General features: G+C 38.5%; 2 protein-coding genes across 2 annotated transcripts in view; both read right to left on the reverse strand.

Annotated features, from left to right (window-relative positions):
* The window catches only part of CPE (carboxypeptidase E), a gene marked incomplete at its 5' end in the record, with an annotated part of 107,682 nt that overhangs the window by 30,737 nt on the left and 60,567 nt on the right, over nucleotides 1–16,378 (reverse strand). The gene's annotated exons all lie outside the window — the stretch shown is intronic.
* On the reverse strand, nucleotides 386–1,050 carry LOC309822110 (ubiquitin-conjugating enzyme E2 K-like). Its single transcript, XM_082653799.1, is given in 2 exon segments — nucleotides 386–611; nucleotides 615–1,050. Coding segments are annotated over 2 exon segments (600 nt in total). The 5' UTR covers nucleotide 1,050; the 3' UTR covers nucleotides 386–446.

A 16,378-nucleotide genomic window follows, 5' to 3' on the forward strand; every position in this document is an offset into this window, starting at 1 on the left:
TTTTAATATTATTATTATTACATCACATTGTCTTGTCATTGTAAGGTGCTTTACCATACATAATCTAGTTTTCTCTTTATAACAGCCCACTAAAATACAGGAGACAGATAGTTTTATTATCATTATTGTAGAAATGCAGCCAAAGAGGATAAATTTTGCTGAAGGCCCCAGAATTCAAACATAAATCATGCTGCCTATCCCATTGCATTTTAGGAGGAGTAATAAAATTGTAGAGCATGGCAGCAAAATAATCTTTTTTTTAATTTACAGAGATGTTTAATTAGCTTTATTTACAGAGCAGAGATTATTTTGTCTCCAATGGTGCCTAGATAACATCATTAGGCAAGAATGCCAGTTTAAAAGAAATCTATGCAGAATCCTAAAAATAGCAGATGTTGACGCTCCTCAAGAAGGGTCAAGCTTGACTATATCAGCAGCTCTATGTCTCAGTTACTCAGAAGCAATTCTGTTGCAGTCTCTACATCCCAAGATTTTGAAGACAAGGCCACTATTACTGCATTCCTATCAAAGCCCATAGCACATAGGTTTTCTATTTTTTTGGTGTACTCTGGACTAGACACGGGTGCTCCAGCATACACATGTGCCCCAAGTCAAGCTGTCTGTTTGAACATTTCGGGATTTTGTTTGTACTGATTTGCTACTACTGCATCTTGCAGATCTTCTGGTTCTGCAGCTGCCAGTAGTGCTTCTAATGACAATAATACTGTGCGGAGAGTCATTGCTGCTGCCCATTGATCTTTCAGGATATCCAAACAAATAGCCCCTGTGATGGAACTAATATTAGGATGCCATATTTTAGTGATAAACCGGACCTTAGGGGGATTAAATAGATATGTTTCTGGTATTTTAATCTCTAGTTGATATCTTCCTCCTTCATATGGTGTGTCTGGAGGTCCTGCTATTTCTCCTCTTAATTCTGTAAAATTCTCATCTACAAGATCTACTTTAGTTTGATTTTTGCTCGTCTCCTCGCTCTTCAGCACCTCCTTGAACTCTGGCTTGATTCGCTGCACCGCGATGTTGGCCATGTCTCCGCCCGCAGCTGATTCGTGCCCACCTCCTCCGCCACCACTACGACCGCTGCCATCTCTTCCTCCACCGCCTCCTCCCTCGGCGATTCACACCCGAGCGCACGAACGCTGCCAATACCACCCCTGCCGCCGCGCTCTCCTGAGTGTGCAATCACCTCCGCACCCGGCCCCCAAAATCCAAAATAATCTTAATTAATCCTATTGTTCTGCTCCTTTCTGCTTCATCCATCCAAAAGACCCAATTTCTGCAGTGAACAAGATCCTCCCATTTACAAAATCACTAGGACTGCCCACCCCTGGTTAAAAAAAAGAAGTTGGAATTATCCTTCTCTTAGAAATATGTTACCTAAATATTCTTTGCATGAGATTTCTGGGTGTGTGATTTGAGTGACCGCCAGCTGCAGAAACCATGTCCTGTGTGACCTCTCAGCCTGAGCTGAAGCTAATCTTAATCTAAGGATCAGGTGGGAGCAGGGTCAGGGCTGTATTTATATGTCCCTCATTTTTCACTTAGAGGGAAAGAAAGCCTCACTTAAACCACCTCCAGAGACACGCACCAAAGGTATGCATGTGGGAAGAGATGTTTTCTTTGCTTCTGATTTCAAGTCATAATAATCTTCCTCCTTTCTGTCAAACTCACCCCTTCAGTGTGTGTGTTAGTGGGATTGAGGCACAGGGGACACTGCACCAGTCCACTATGGAAGAAAGCAAGAGACCAGGAAGCCAGTGGGGTCTCAGAAGCCTGCCTCCCAAAGTTATTAGAGAAGACTGCAGTGTTGGAGGCTTTCTGGTCCTGCTGCTTTACCCCAACACAACTTTGGAGCTTTCGTCACTCAAAAGAGCTTGGCCCACAACTCATAATGAATACGTGAGCACATTGAAATTTCCTATTATTCCTCTGGATTGAAAAACTAAAATTCTTTAATCACTTGAAGGAGGAATAGCAAACTCATAGTCACGCAGCTAAACTTAGCATCCCAGTGTTTTGTTTGGCTATCAGAGACTATCTTGTGTTTGAATTTGAATGCTTGGGATAGAGCGTGCTTTTTCCAGTCTGCCACAGGCCGCACCACTCCATATCACTGCTTTATTTATTTATGTTTCCAGAGTCAGAAAATTTCCAATGTGGTTTTGCTTCCTGCTCTGTAGGAAGTCTCAGGAACCAATCTCCCCAATATGTCTATTATATTTGTAAGGAGGTAGTAATGACACTAGCAATGCTTTAGGTTGACATAAAGATAGACTCTAAAGGTCATTTTATAGAAGATATTAATGTGTGGAAATAAAGTACAAGGCATATATGAGTTAGCAAAAGAAAAGGAAAGTGTATTTTTATACACTTCCTCTGTCTTAAGGAACAAATTAGATCGCTAGATAATACTGTCACCAGAATACAGAAGGGCTGTGATCTTTTAAGGTGACTGACACGTCTTGTGAGTTGGGGAAGAGCCACAGTTTAAATACAGCCTTTGTTGAATGTATGCAAAGCCCAGTGTCAGACACTACAGGGACCCCGAAAGCAAGTAAAGCAGCATTCCTGAACTCAGGGAACACGGGGTCTGGAGGAGGGCGCTGACATGCGAACAGTGTTTATGAGGGAGGCAACCATGCAGGAACTTTGGATCCACAACCAACCAGCTTCAAGGCTCCAAAATGAAATGTTACCACCACCTCTCTGGCCTCTCTCTGGCCCTTTATCCTCCCAAAGCCAGAGCTATCTTTTCAAAAGATAGTTCCCTCTACCTGAAAATCCATCAGTTAACTTCCCACTGGCCTTCACCATAAACACCAAAGTTCTCCATAGTGTTAGAGCAGGCAGGTAACTAGGTGTGAGCAGAGAAAGCGGGGCAGGGGCCAGGTGACAGGAAACCACGCCTCTTGTAAACAGTGCGGGTTCACGGGCAGATAAAGAAAAGCAGGAACTTCCAGACTGAAAGGAAACCACACATTCTGGGGTTATAAGTGTCCTGGAAACAGACAAAGAAAGGTGGGAAAAGGCAGCAATCTCCAGTGTCTGAATGTAACCTGTTGCTCATTATGCTCTCATTACAATAAAATTAGCCTTGCAGATAAGAAATTCCCATCACGCACCAAAGCTATGACACTTCCAACCAAAGCTAAATAAGGACAGAAATCCCTCCTCCCCTTGGGAAGGTGGAGCTGGGATGAAAATCAGGGAAGATGACCCCCAAACCTCTCCTTCCCCAGTGAAATTCCACCCCTTCATTTGTATGGCCCTCATAACTGGCTTGCCAAAGAAACCCAGGGCAGCTCCTTACCTGTCTGCCCACTCTCCCTCTGAGAGCGTATTCTTGCTTATATAAATTCTCACTTTACTTTCTTAACCTCCCTGTCTCCTTTCTGAATTCTTTCTGTGAGGAGACAAGAACCTTACTTTCACAAGAACAATAGGATCTCTAACCCCCAAGGGGCCTGGCCTGAGGACCTCTCATCTCCTGAGGCACCATCTCCTCTCCAGTCTTCCAGCCACACCTCCTTCAGCACAGGGCTCTTCTGTGATGCTGTCTACTCCTCACATATATTTTGCCCTCTCATCCCTCTGATCACGGATAACTATGGTTTCCTTAGAGTATCTTTCATCCAAGTCCAGTTCCTCTGTTATTTTTAATACCTCAGTTGGAAAATGTACATTAATCAGTGTGATTATGTGCTTAATCCCCATCCCACACTGTATGTAGTGGGATGGTGTCTATGTCAGCTCATGTGTGTATCACCTGTGCCTGGCATCTATGCAGTGAGAGCACAGATACATCAGTTAAATAAATTCATGACTAAATGAATAGAGGAATGGTCTTTTCCTAAATCCCATGCTCCCAGCAGCATAGCTGAGAGTAGAGCTTCCCCTTGAGATGTTCCTTTCTGGAACAGTGAAGGGAATAACTGAATAACTGAAGGGGGCCTGAGGCAGTGTCAGGGAGGCTGCGCCCCGCCCCGAGTCCTCAGTGCTTGTTGCCCCATCCCGCATTCTCAGACAGGAATGGAAATTCTTTGGGGAGGAAGGCAGCAGTGTTGTGGATAGCTGATTTCCCAAAAAGATTAATCTCCATGGTCACAGAGAACCATAAAGCTCTCCAGGCATACACTTCCCTAAGGCTATTTTTGTTGTAAGGTCTAAACAAAGGGTTCTGAAAAGACTTTGCCTTCATAATGTTTAATCCAGAAATAGAGATAAAATGGAAGATTTTGGAATAAGCCTCTCGCTGTCAATTTACTTTCAATTTGTTTAACAAAGGGGTGACAGCTTTTCCTCAGCACTTAATTTTCTTTTCTGTGGCTATAAAGATGGAGTTTACAACAGGATGACATATGCATTCCTGTTTATAGTGTCTGCGTGGACCAGATGCCAGGTTTAACCAAGATGTCATTCCTTGTGTTTATAACTGGTGACGCACATGTACCCAGGCACTGGCTCATCTCTCTCCTGGCAACGGGAGGAAAAGGCAGCAGGCACTCTTCCTAGTACACTGGGGGACAGTTGTTTTTACCTTCATCTTACTTTCCTCACTATCTTTTTACGAAGTAGTTACCCTGTTCCTGAGGAATCACACTTGCACAGCCTGCATCACATTGGCTCAGGAAGTACAGTTTCCCTGTTGCACCAATTTTTCCACAGTTTTGTGTAACTATCAGTTTTCCAGTCACTTCACATGGCACACAGTCATCAGTCAAGCTAGCATTAAAAGACAATCAACTCACCAACCACATTCAGCCTGGCTGGGCTGCGTTTCTATCTTCCTCATCTGTGCCGTAGAACAATCAATGTACCTGAGTGGATCTGTATTTTCTTCATCAGAACAAGATAAGAATAACTTATAAGACTTTTTAAACATAAGATCCAAACTTTTATTGAAGTCAGAAATAATAAATCCCCACCTGGAGCAAGCAAATAATTTTAAATTCCATACTTGTTGTAACTCTTAACTTGCCCGTTGTGTATTGATGTAATTTGAAATAACTAAATCAGTAAGGAGGGAGATGGGGAGGGGAAGAAGGGAGGGAGGGAGGGAGGGAGGGAGGAAGGAAGGAAGGAAGGAAGGAAAGAAGGGAGGGAGGGAGGGAGGGAGGGAGGGAGGGAGGAATTAATTTCTATTGCTTTAAAAATAAAACATAAGTATTTTACACCCCAGAACCCCACACCCTTAGGCTCAGCATTTGAGGCAAGTCTGCAGCTGACAGCAGACTGGCAAAGCCCCCAAATGGGAGAATTAATGGTCTCAAAGTGACCAGAGACTCTGAAGCAGAATCCATACTCAATAGGCTGATCCTGAAAAAAATGATCAAATAAAGGGGCAAAAGTAAAAAAATAATACTGTCTGCCTTTCCCACAAAAAGCAAAATTTACTTTCACCTCCTTATTTGACCCAATTAGTCTCTCTAATATTTTCTCCTTCTCGAAATAGCTAACAGACAGGCTGACTATTGGGTAGAGTAATTGATCAGATAAATTTAAGGTCCCTTTCACATCTCAATTATTCAATGACCTTATATGGGAAGAAAACTGCAGAGGGAAAATATCTAATAATGAGATAAATGTGAAAGTGGGTGGTAAATTGTGAAGTTCTATCTAAGAGGTATAGCATCATTATTTAGAAAATATAAGTAGATTAAGGGTATTTTAAGAAAGAACTTGATCATAGTAACAGAACCCTTCATCTTTCATCCTGTAAATAGAGGTGAAACTCACACTGAGATGAATCCTCCAACATCAAATTATTGCCAAAATATAAGTTCACTAACTCATTCGAAGTGTATATACTTAACTCACTGATTACATAATTCTTAGAGCTAGGGACAATTTCAAAATATATGTTCCCGGCACATGTAATATACTAAACACATTGCTGAACAACTATAGCATCTAAAAACAAAACCCCATTTCTCAAAGATATCATGGTAAAATGCTCTCATAACCAATGATTTTGAGAAACTGATAAGCAGTTACGCAAGCAGCACAATCACTGAACTGACTTGATTCACAAAACACTGGGCAAGCAAGTCAAACACACCTTTGGAACAGATGGACCTTTTAATCGATGACGTTCCTCCCTCAGTTGTGAAACTGGGGTTAAGACATTAGTGCTGGTAATGGTTTCCACTTGTTTGACATTCTAACATATTATAGCCTGTAAATCATTCTTGCAGAATGAACCCTGCAAGTTTCCTAGAACTCGTGGACAAATACGTCATAAATTGGTTCCTGTTTTAGCACATCTTAGCAACCTAAAATGCTGAGCAAATTCCTAAAAGAAATGCAGATCTTCAGGGTCCAAAGAAACAATGGAAGAGGATGGGTACACTCATAAAAAATGATTCCTCTTCTACAGAAGAGATGAGGAACAAATAAAGAAGGAAGGGAGAAAGAGAAACCAAGGAAAGGCAAAAGTATAAAAAACAGCTGCAGAAGAAATTACAGAATTAGAAGATATTATCTCCCCTCACTCCCTCCTTCAGAGTAATATTTTTAAATAATTAAATTAAATGACATCTTGAAAGGGAAACCTGATTTTTAATGGGCAGTCAATATAGAATACATTACAGAATTATTCTGTAGAGGTGCATTACAGAATTGTTTTTGAAAATATTATGTATTAGCCATTACACATAATTTTAAAGTTTTCTTACATATAACATCCAGAATGTTTCTAGTAATATTCTACTTGAAGAGGGTAAACAAAAGACCAGAAGATATTTCTAGCCATACAAGTCCATAAAACAATGTAAGAGTTCTAATATTAATGAATACATTCAATTTTTTTTAATTAAAATGTTTGTTTTCACATGAGTATGTCAGATACAGTGAGAAGCTGGTAAATGTTTAACAACCAGCTCTGATCTGTAGCATATGCCAATTTCCATGGTGTAAATACTCCTACCATGGCCAATTTGAAGCTATCTATATGAGGTCAATTAGCTCACAAATTTACTGAATAGTAAAAATAGGTCTCCTAAGCCAGTACAAGCCTACTCTAGCACACCACTGGACAGCAATTATTTGGGATGTATGGCTCCCAGTTTCCTCATAAGTTCTCCAGAAGGGGAATCTGAAGTCTAGGATATTTGAAGACTTTTCAAACACATGATAAGAAATATAATCAGATTAGTCTCTACTCTACTGTCTTTCTTTATGTTTAATTTTATACAGGAAGAAGTAAAAGAGGTTTGTTTGGGTTTTTTCTTGTATTGATATAGAGCTGTTTTCCTAAGCACTGCACCATCATCCATTCATTCTAGGAGGAAGGGAAGATAGAGAGAAGTGGGGAATTTTTTTGGTTGAGTTAATTATCCCAGAAGGGACTAATGCACTGGATTATATCACCCTTTGCTCTAAATCTGCCCATAATAAATCAATGAAAAAAATTTAACCTAGTCAATAGTTTTTCTAAAATATTTATCAGCAGTTTCACATATTCAAAGTTCTTCCTACAGTCTTGACCTATAAGGCTATCTTTACAGTGGAAAAGGCAATATAATTTCTGTGCCCACTCACAGAAATCAGTTATTTAAAATTAGTAACATGGGGGTTCCCTTGTGGCACAGTTGTGGCAAATTCAGGGGACATGAGTTTGAGCCCTGGTCGGGGAAGATCCCACATGCCGCAGAGCAGCTAAGCTCATGCACCACAACTACTGAGCCCACGAGCCACAACTGCTGAGCCCATGTGCCACAACTACTGCAGCCCACGCGCCTAGAGCCCATGCTCCACAACAAGACAAGCCACTGCAGTGAGAAGCCCGCGCACCACAACAAAGAGTAGCCCCCGCTCGCCACAACTAGAGAAAGCCCGCGCACAGCAACGAAGACCCAATGCAGCCAAAAATAATAAATAAAATAAATTTTAAAAAATTTTTTAAATTAAAATTAGTAACATGAAACACTTTATAATTACTGAGGAGAGACTGCCTACAAAAGCCTTTAGATTCAGAAAAATCTTTAAGAGCATCTTGAAGTGAACACAGAGAACTTTTAATACAGAAATGAGATATGGCAGAGATTATTTTAATGATGTAGTTTCATGATAGATTATCTTTCTGTAATACTAATCACAGAATTGCTTTAAAGCACTGCAACAGTTATGGATCTCCCCAAATGCTTGGCAGGATGCCTTTGTACACTCATTTACTAAAGGTGGCTTTTGGACCTTAAAGCATCCTTCAGAAATATTAATTTCTAGTTATTTTAAATAACTCTCTTAAAAGATTCTGCTGTCTTTCACCAGTATTCTTATCAAATAAAATAAAATGTAAAGTTAAATTTATCTAAGAGGCCAGGAACAGAATTAAATGAACTGGCACTAGAAGAGAGGAAACAGGAAAGGACCCAGTTTCAGACAAGTGATTATGATTCAGGTCTTTGCCAACTCTCTCACTAACGTATTTGGTTGTGACTGGTATGTTTATTCTGGAAAACAATGCTTATGAGGAACTCTTTTTGTAGCTTGAGAAATTTAGATGCAGTGTCAAGTTTCTGAAGGTTGAAGTTTAAGTTTCCTAAGGTTGTTATGTGGGGAAGGATTTGACTCTGCAAAAGTCCAAGGACAAAACTAGAATCGAAACTAGAAGGTTCAGAGAGAGAGCATTTTATACAGCTGAAGAACAAACCTTCTTTCAGCTAGAGCTCTCGGAAGACAGAATGGTTGCAATGAAGTCATTAATTCCCCTGGAAGGCACAAAGCTATCTCAGAGATACGGTATAGAGGTTGGACTGGATGGTCTCTTAAAACATCCTATGATTCCACTGAAACAGGACCTTTGACAAACTATTGGTACTCAAGCTTCTAAACTTGTCCTATACAAATCATAGCCCTCAATACATGATAGCTGACAATTTTGATAGTTCTCTGAAACAGAGAAAATGGTGGATCATCATAGTGAACTAAGACATGATTATGAAATGTAATGGAAAAGCACGAGTCCATTTCTACCAATCATCTCTCTTTATGCCCATGAATAAAGAGCTCATCTTACTTCAAAGATGAATATTTGAGAGGATGAGTAAAGTGAAGTCATCAGAACCTGTATGGGTGGAATATGACAAGCATTTCTAGCAGACAAGGATGAATGAAGAAGAAAAACTTCAATTTGCTAATAAGCAGATAAAGTAGTAGCACAAGTAACTACCTAAAGCAAAATCAGCAATGTAAAAGCTTAGCTGAACAATATCTCCCCAGAAACTCCTTGGAACTTTCTTTTTACCTCTCTCAGGAATAACTGAAAAGTCAAATTTATTTGTCAAAACATCTTCAAGATGTTATTTTTTGCAATATCATAACTAAAGACTTGCAGTGCTAAATATATACCAGTCTCAGCAGAAGTGGGCAACATAGTGGAATCTTCAAAGATGAGTAAAGGGCCAAATGGAGTCTGGTCTCTGTGCTGCCTCAATACCTAGCTGGTGATGACTCACCTGTGGGAGGACTGAGTCTACTCCAGGTCTCCCTCCAAGAGATTACTCCATACCAGGGCATGCATGAAGTATCCTCTTTTTTCAAAGATTTTAAAGAAAAGTGTGCTGACTTAACAGCTCTGTAGGTCAGAATCATTTGTGGACTTCCAACACATACAGATTTCTGAGCTCCGTTACCAAAGATCATACTTCAAAAGGTCTGAGAAGGGGCCTGAACACATGTATTTTTTAAAGGATCTAGAGGTGATTCTGACGCCCTTCCAGGATTGAGAAGGAGTGGTTAAGGAGGTAGGTGCAGGGAAAGCCTAAAGGTAGAGAGGAGGTCGATAATGCCAGCAGATAGGTGGGAATTCCAACAGCCAATTCCATCAGGATACAGCCTGAGTAGGGTGATCATTCTTAACAATTTGCGGGTCGTGGACTTTTTTTGAGAAGTTGATTTAAACAAAACTATGAATTCTCTTCCCTCACATTTGCAAGGAAAAAAAATCCACAAAATTATGCAAAGATCTTACAAACTTAAGGAATATTATACTAAACAGTTATGTGTCAAGAAAGAGGGGAAATCATAGCCACCATAAATATCAATCTCTTACACAGGTTTCTTTTCTGTTCCAGACAAATAGGAGACTATTGCATGCACTTCCTTCCTGCACGTGGAACATGGCAGCACAGCAGCAACTTGGCACTGTTTTAAAACGTTGGGGAGGTGCAGAGCATGGACTTTGGTGAGACCAACTTGGGTTTGAATTTCAGCTCTAACATATCTAAACTTCTGCAAGCAACCCCTTCCCTGAGTCCTAGTATTCTTTTCTATAAATTGGCTTACTAAAACCTCTTTTGTCGAGTTGTTGAGGATTAAATGAGAAAATATAGACAAGACATTCTGCACCATGCCCAACAAATAGTAGGTAACCAATAAATGGAAATAATATTGCCCATGACCCACGCTGTTATAATATGAACAATCTTCTCTACTCAAGGCATATAGAAGCTAGAAGCTTCCAACAGGAATATGAGGTGCGTTGGGATCTTTCAAAGAGCTATGGAATGTAAATGTTTTTGGAAAACTAACCAGTCCTTCCAGGAGTGTAGATAATAATTTCAGCCTAGTGTCAACCTATCCCATATGGCAGGCTCCTCGAGCTTGGACGTGCATGTGAATCATGTGGATATCCTGTTAAAATGCAGATTCCGATTCAGTAGGTCTGCAGCGGGACCTGAGAGGCTGAAGCTCTAATAATCTCCTCAGAGATACTGCTGCTCGTCTATGGACCACTCTTTCAGTGTAGAAAGACTATTTGAAACCTCTAAAATCAAGAGTAGTGGAGAGAAAGAGCAAGAGAGACTGACTTTTAAATAACAAAAAAACCCTTTAGAAACTTGAGTGCTTCTTCTTATTGTTGGGTTACTCCAAGCAACCTGAGTCCCTACCTCCCCAAAGGGACACAGCATAATTCTGGAGGCCATGACATGGCCTTAGGTCTAAGATTCACAATAAATGCTAAACTGCATGACCAAAAAAGTATCTGCTGGTGTACACTGAACCCAATGTTAGATGTGGGAAGATGGTAGACTATTACAGGGCTTACTGAAATAACCCTATAATGCTCCGGAACTATTCAGATCATAGGAAAGTATACTGCTCTTCTCGATTTTAATATCAATGTTTACACTTTAAATATACATTAAATAATTATACACAGGGTTAAATTTTTATTATAGTTATGAATAAATTGAGTAATTAGAGTCATATAGGATTATGTACTATCATATTTTTATTTTGTTTATAGTTCTCTCACTAAAGTACTTTCAAGATTTTCACTGATTGAAACTATTCTATTTTTACCTCTCACTCCATCTCACCCATTTTCTGCTACCCTTTTTATTTCTTCGGAGACTAAGATAAAACCTATAGAGAATTTGTGGGGGTTTTTCTGCAATGAAGACAAGAGGTAAAATAAGGGACAAAATCTCATACGAGGTCAAGTAGACAACTAAACAGATACACGTGGCCCCCAAAAGACTAGAGATTTCCGATCTTATAATATTTTATATTAGTTTGTATCGATATTAGTATTTTAACTTTTCCTTCCCTTAGGGATTCTTTTATGTTAATTTAAATAAATGTTCTACAAGCATTCAAAAGTAAAAATAATATTGAAATGTTCTGCTAAATAAAATATAAGCCACATGGTTTCAATGAAGAAATAAAGCCAATGAAGAAATAATGTCCTAAATATTAACTAATCATCTTTAATTTCATGTGATCACAAATAAACCATATCTAGAATCCCAAAATGTCAACAAAAAGTTTTATATTGAACCTTATTATTGTTTTTGCTATCATTGTTTTTATTCACAATTCTTTTAAAGCTATTTAAGATTTTGTATTTGGATGGTTTGAGATATCTTGTCAAAAACAGTCTTACTGAAACATTTCTTGGTGAACAAAATAAAGTTGTCTGCTTTCAAGTTTAATGATACAAATCATCATGTGTATCAAAATTTTCCATTTAAAAAGATTTTCTAATTGCTTAACAGCTCAGAAAAAGAAAAATAACTGTATCCCAAGCCCAACAAGAGAAAGAATTTCTTTTCTGGGAACATAATTAAATAACAACAACAAAAAAAAAACAGAAAAATTGCACATGAAATTGCATGAAATCAAAACAAACAAAAATGTATACAGTTCTATCTACGCAGATAGATAAGTATATTTCAATAGCTTCTTCCAAAAAGGTTATAGCAATTCACACTCCCATAAGCAATGTAAGACAGTATCTGTTTACCCATACCATGGCCAGCAATGGAGCTTATTGTCTGTTTTTAATTTTAATAATAATTTCAATTTCATTTTAACTTGTATTTCTTTTATTAAAGAAGTTGAACCTTTTTCCTATATTTCATTCATTTGTATTGGCCATCTGCATTCCATCATATGTATCTTGCTTAATTGCAAGCTTTGCCTATTTTCTATCACGTTTCTGTTTCTCTTATTTTTTATAGAAGCTCATAGTACATTAAGTACAAGTTTCTAGTTTATCATGCAGTCTTGTAAATATTTTCAGTCTATAATTTTAATTTTTTACTTTTTGTCATATATTTTCCCACATAAAAATTCCTAATTTTGCTAGTCAAAAACTATCCAACTCTTTTCTTAAATGGCATCTAGATTTTTCTTCTCTTTTAAGAAAAATTAAACAAATGTAATCCTAAATTTTCTTCTATTACTGTATCATTTTAATTTTTGCATTTAGATCTTTATTCCACTTCCATATATGAATATGATGTGAGGTAGTGTTTATCTTATTCCAGATGGAGGCCAATTACACCAACATCATTTTCCCCCTGAATTTAAATTATACATTTATCACAAATTAGATTTCCATATATACTTTAGTCTATTTCTGGATGTCTTTCTATACTACTAGTTATTTCTTTCTGGACTTTACACCATGCTGTTTTGATTAGATAATCTTAAAAGTATATTTTAACAGTTGGTAAGACAATATAATTTTCCTTTTCCAAGATTTTCTCTAGAATTCTGATACATTCATTCTTTCACGTAAAAGTGGAAATAATTTCCTTCATAAGGAACATAAGACTCTGGCTGGAATTTCATTAAAAATGCACATTCATTTTGGAAGAATTACTATATTCATGATTACTAGTTTCAGAATTACTATTTCATGATTTTAAGTATTTCTGTGAATTCAGTTTCCATTAATTCAACTCCTCTCAATAAAACTGTACATCCTTCTTCACATAGAAGCTGCGCCTTTCTTGTTAAATTTATTCATGGATATATAACTGTGAAAGGAATATTTTTCCAATACGATATGTAACTTACTATTGCTATTTTTAAAAAACTGTTAACTTTTTTGTTGTTTCTTTTATTTTTTCAAATGCAAAGAAAATGTCAAAATCAACAAAAGAAGGTAGGGAATTTTCAAAGCTACAAGCAAAAATTAACCACTAAGATAGGAAATATTAATAAAATATAAATTCTGTTGAGTCTGAAACAAAAAAAAGATAAAAGAAATTTACATACTATTAGAAAAAAGGAAAAAGAACTATAAATGTAGACAAAGTTAAAATAACTTTTAATAGTAGTAAAAAACCAAAGCAACAAAAGATAAATAAACAAGTGGGACTACATCTAACCTGTGACCTGTTTTCCCCACTTGGTCATCATCACCCCCAAAGCTCCACCTCAATCAACAGTTATTTCTCTTTCTAATACATTTCAAATCCAAATGGGTTGCCAGCTTAAGAAAATGCAGTACGTCTCCAAGGGGTTAAAAATGCAAGCTCTGGAGGCATACAGGCTAGATTTTTATCTGCATTCCATCATTTACCAGCTGGGAGACTTTGGGCAAGGTATTTATCCTCTGTACCTCAGTTTCCTCAACTCGGATGCAGGAATAACAATACTACTACTTCATAGGGCTACTGGGAGGATTAAATTAGAAAATCTATTAAAAGCACTTAGCATAATGGCTTGCATGTAATAAATGCCCCAAAAGGTTAACTATTTGATAATGATGATGATGATGACGAAGAGGAGGGAGGATAGACGGGAGAAGAAGGAAGAGAGGAAAAAGGAGGAAGCACTCAGAAAACTGTCTGCTAAATTCTTTGTTCTGACTTCTACATGGAAGACACTTCCAATGACTCTTACCTGCTCCTTCTCATAATTCTAGAGAAACTTCAAAATGATCCAAACCCCAAGAGATGCTCACATCTTTGTACTTAAGGACCCTTTAATTGGTCTTTGCTGAATTCTTTCATTTATTCACTAACAGAAGTGTGTATTGAGTGTCTGCTATGAGCCAGGCCCTGGAATTACAATGGAAAACAAAGCAGACGTAGACCTTACGTTCATGAAATTTCAAGTCTCCTGGACCTTGGGTTCTGAGTTCTGGGACCACTTTTAGGTTTCATTGCTCTTCTTCAAACTAACACAAGGGCGTCTCCTAGAGCTCTGACTCACTGGCACAGACTCGGAACTGAAGACACACTGCAGGTTGATCAACTATATTTTCACCAGAGAATAAAAGGACTGTTTATACAAGCTCTGCCTATTCCTCTTTGTCATCGCCATCCAGTAGAACTTTCTGTACTGGTGGCAATCTTCTACATCTGTGCTGTCCAGTATAGTAACACGAGGGCACCCAAAATGTGGCTAGTGCAACTGAGAACTGGATTTTTAATTATACTTAATTTTAATTTAAATAGATGTGGCTACCATACTGAAGAACACAAGACTAAACTCCTTACAGCTTTTTTGTTTGTTTGTTAAAATCTGGAAACCGAATTTGGCACTTTTGTATGAATTCTCTGTATGCTGAGTTTATTTACATTACAAAAAGAAAGGTTTGAGGAGTACTGGAAGGAAACTCAGAAGCACTACTGTGGACAAACAAGCAAAAGCTGCAGTTATATTTTGGAATAAAAAACTCATTGTTTTGCTGTAGAAAGAAACTGTCCTTAGTGGGGAAATTTTAAAAGGTTCTGCCAAACCAGAAATTCTATCTGAATAATAAGAATTTACTCCCTTTTTTTAGCAGCAGAGATGACCAATGATTAGAACCATTTACAAAAGTCACCTTGAACACATCTGCATCCACAACCTAGGGCAGCAGCGAGAGAATGGAAGCAATAGAGGTCATTTTGGTGTGGTCAAAACATCCATAGGTCCTCAACCATAACCCACACCCTCCAGCTCGTGATGAAAGTCAAACCCAAGATTCTGAGTGAAGCCAAAGGAAAATAAAAAGGATCTGTAAAGAAAGCTCAAATATGATGTGTTAAATAATTGAGAGTAACTGAAACCAGGACCTTATGGAAAATGCCCACCATGAAAGTTACTATTATTGGTTCTAGACTGCTACCTGGAAAACAGAGTTAGTGCGTGTGTGGAGCTGGCTTGCAAGTGAGTGCCCTGAAGACTCAAAGGACCACAGTGGCCTACTCCAGAGGCAGGCCTTGACAGGACATTCAAATGATGGCATCATTCTTTAGCAAAATGGAGCTGAGTTACTGTGATGTCCTCTGTCACAGGAAAGCTGAGATCCACCAAGTGCTGATCAGCCTTCTCTATGAGTTCAGGATATACACGAGCCACCTCTTCTGCAAGTTGCTTCAGTTCTCTGGATAAACAATACTTATGCATTTGAGCAATTAAAAACACTTCAACATTCAGCAGATAACCAACCAAACTGGGACTCCTGAGAGTGCAAGAGTTCTCAATGACTAATTACTCCAGGGAAACAGTCATAAACCAGCCCATCCTGAGCAAACCAGGATAGGTGGTTATGCTAGCAATGCTGGGCATCTGGTGCAAAGGCCTCAGTTTGCGGTCAGGAGATGTTTCAGCACCTGTATCTCCCTCACTTTGTCTCCTTTGTACTGACGAAATTTTCCATCCAGTGACATCCTGCAGTTCCTTTAAGGTAACAGCATTTTACATTCTTCTTTTACTGATGAGATTAGATTGTAGGGGCTGGACTTTTAAGATTTACCTCATACTGACATTTGCTAATGCTGTCCATGCGATAAGGAGCATGGGAGTCTCACTGGGAACCAAGAAGCCCCTACCTCAGAGAGGGATGTCAGACATTCAGTAGCCAGTGCTTATCAAAAATTCACAGGTCCCTGAGGCAAGCCCCTCAAGGCAAGCATTTCTCCATTGGAAATACAAAGACACAGGTGGCCATACTTTCTTGCACACTCCTTGGAATTCCCCCAGCATTGATGCTTATATTTACTAAGGACTATAGGTCATAGTGACACTATAAAGGAGCTCAATTGGGAGGGTATGAAGAGGATACCCTGTAAAGTGGATAAGGCTTAAAGTATATAAATTATTATAAAAATTTACTCTTGTTCATTCGCAT

This window comes from Grampus griseus (genome assembly GCF_964374135.1).
Source record: "Grampus griseus genome assembly, chromosome: 4".
NCBI classification, from domain to species: Eukaryota; Metazoa; Chordata; class Mammalia; order Artiodactyla; family Delphinidae; genus Grampus; species Grampus griseus.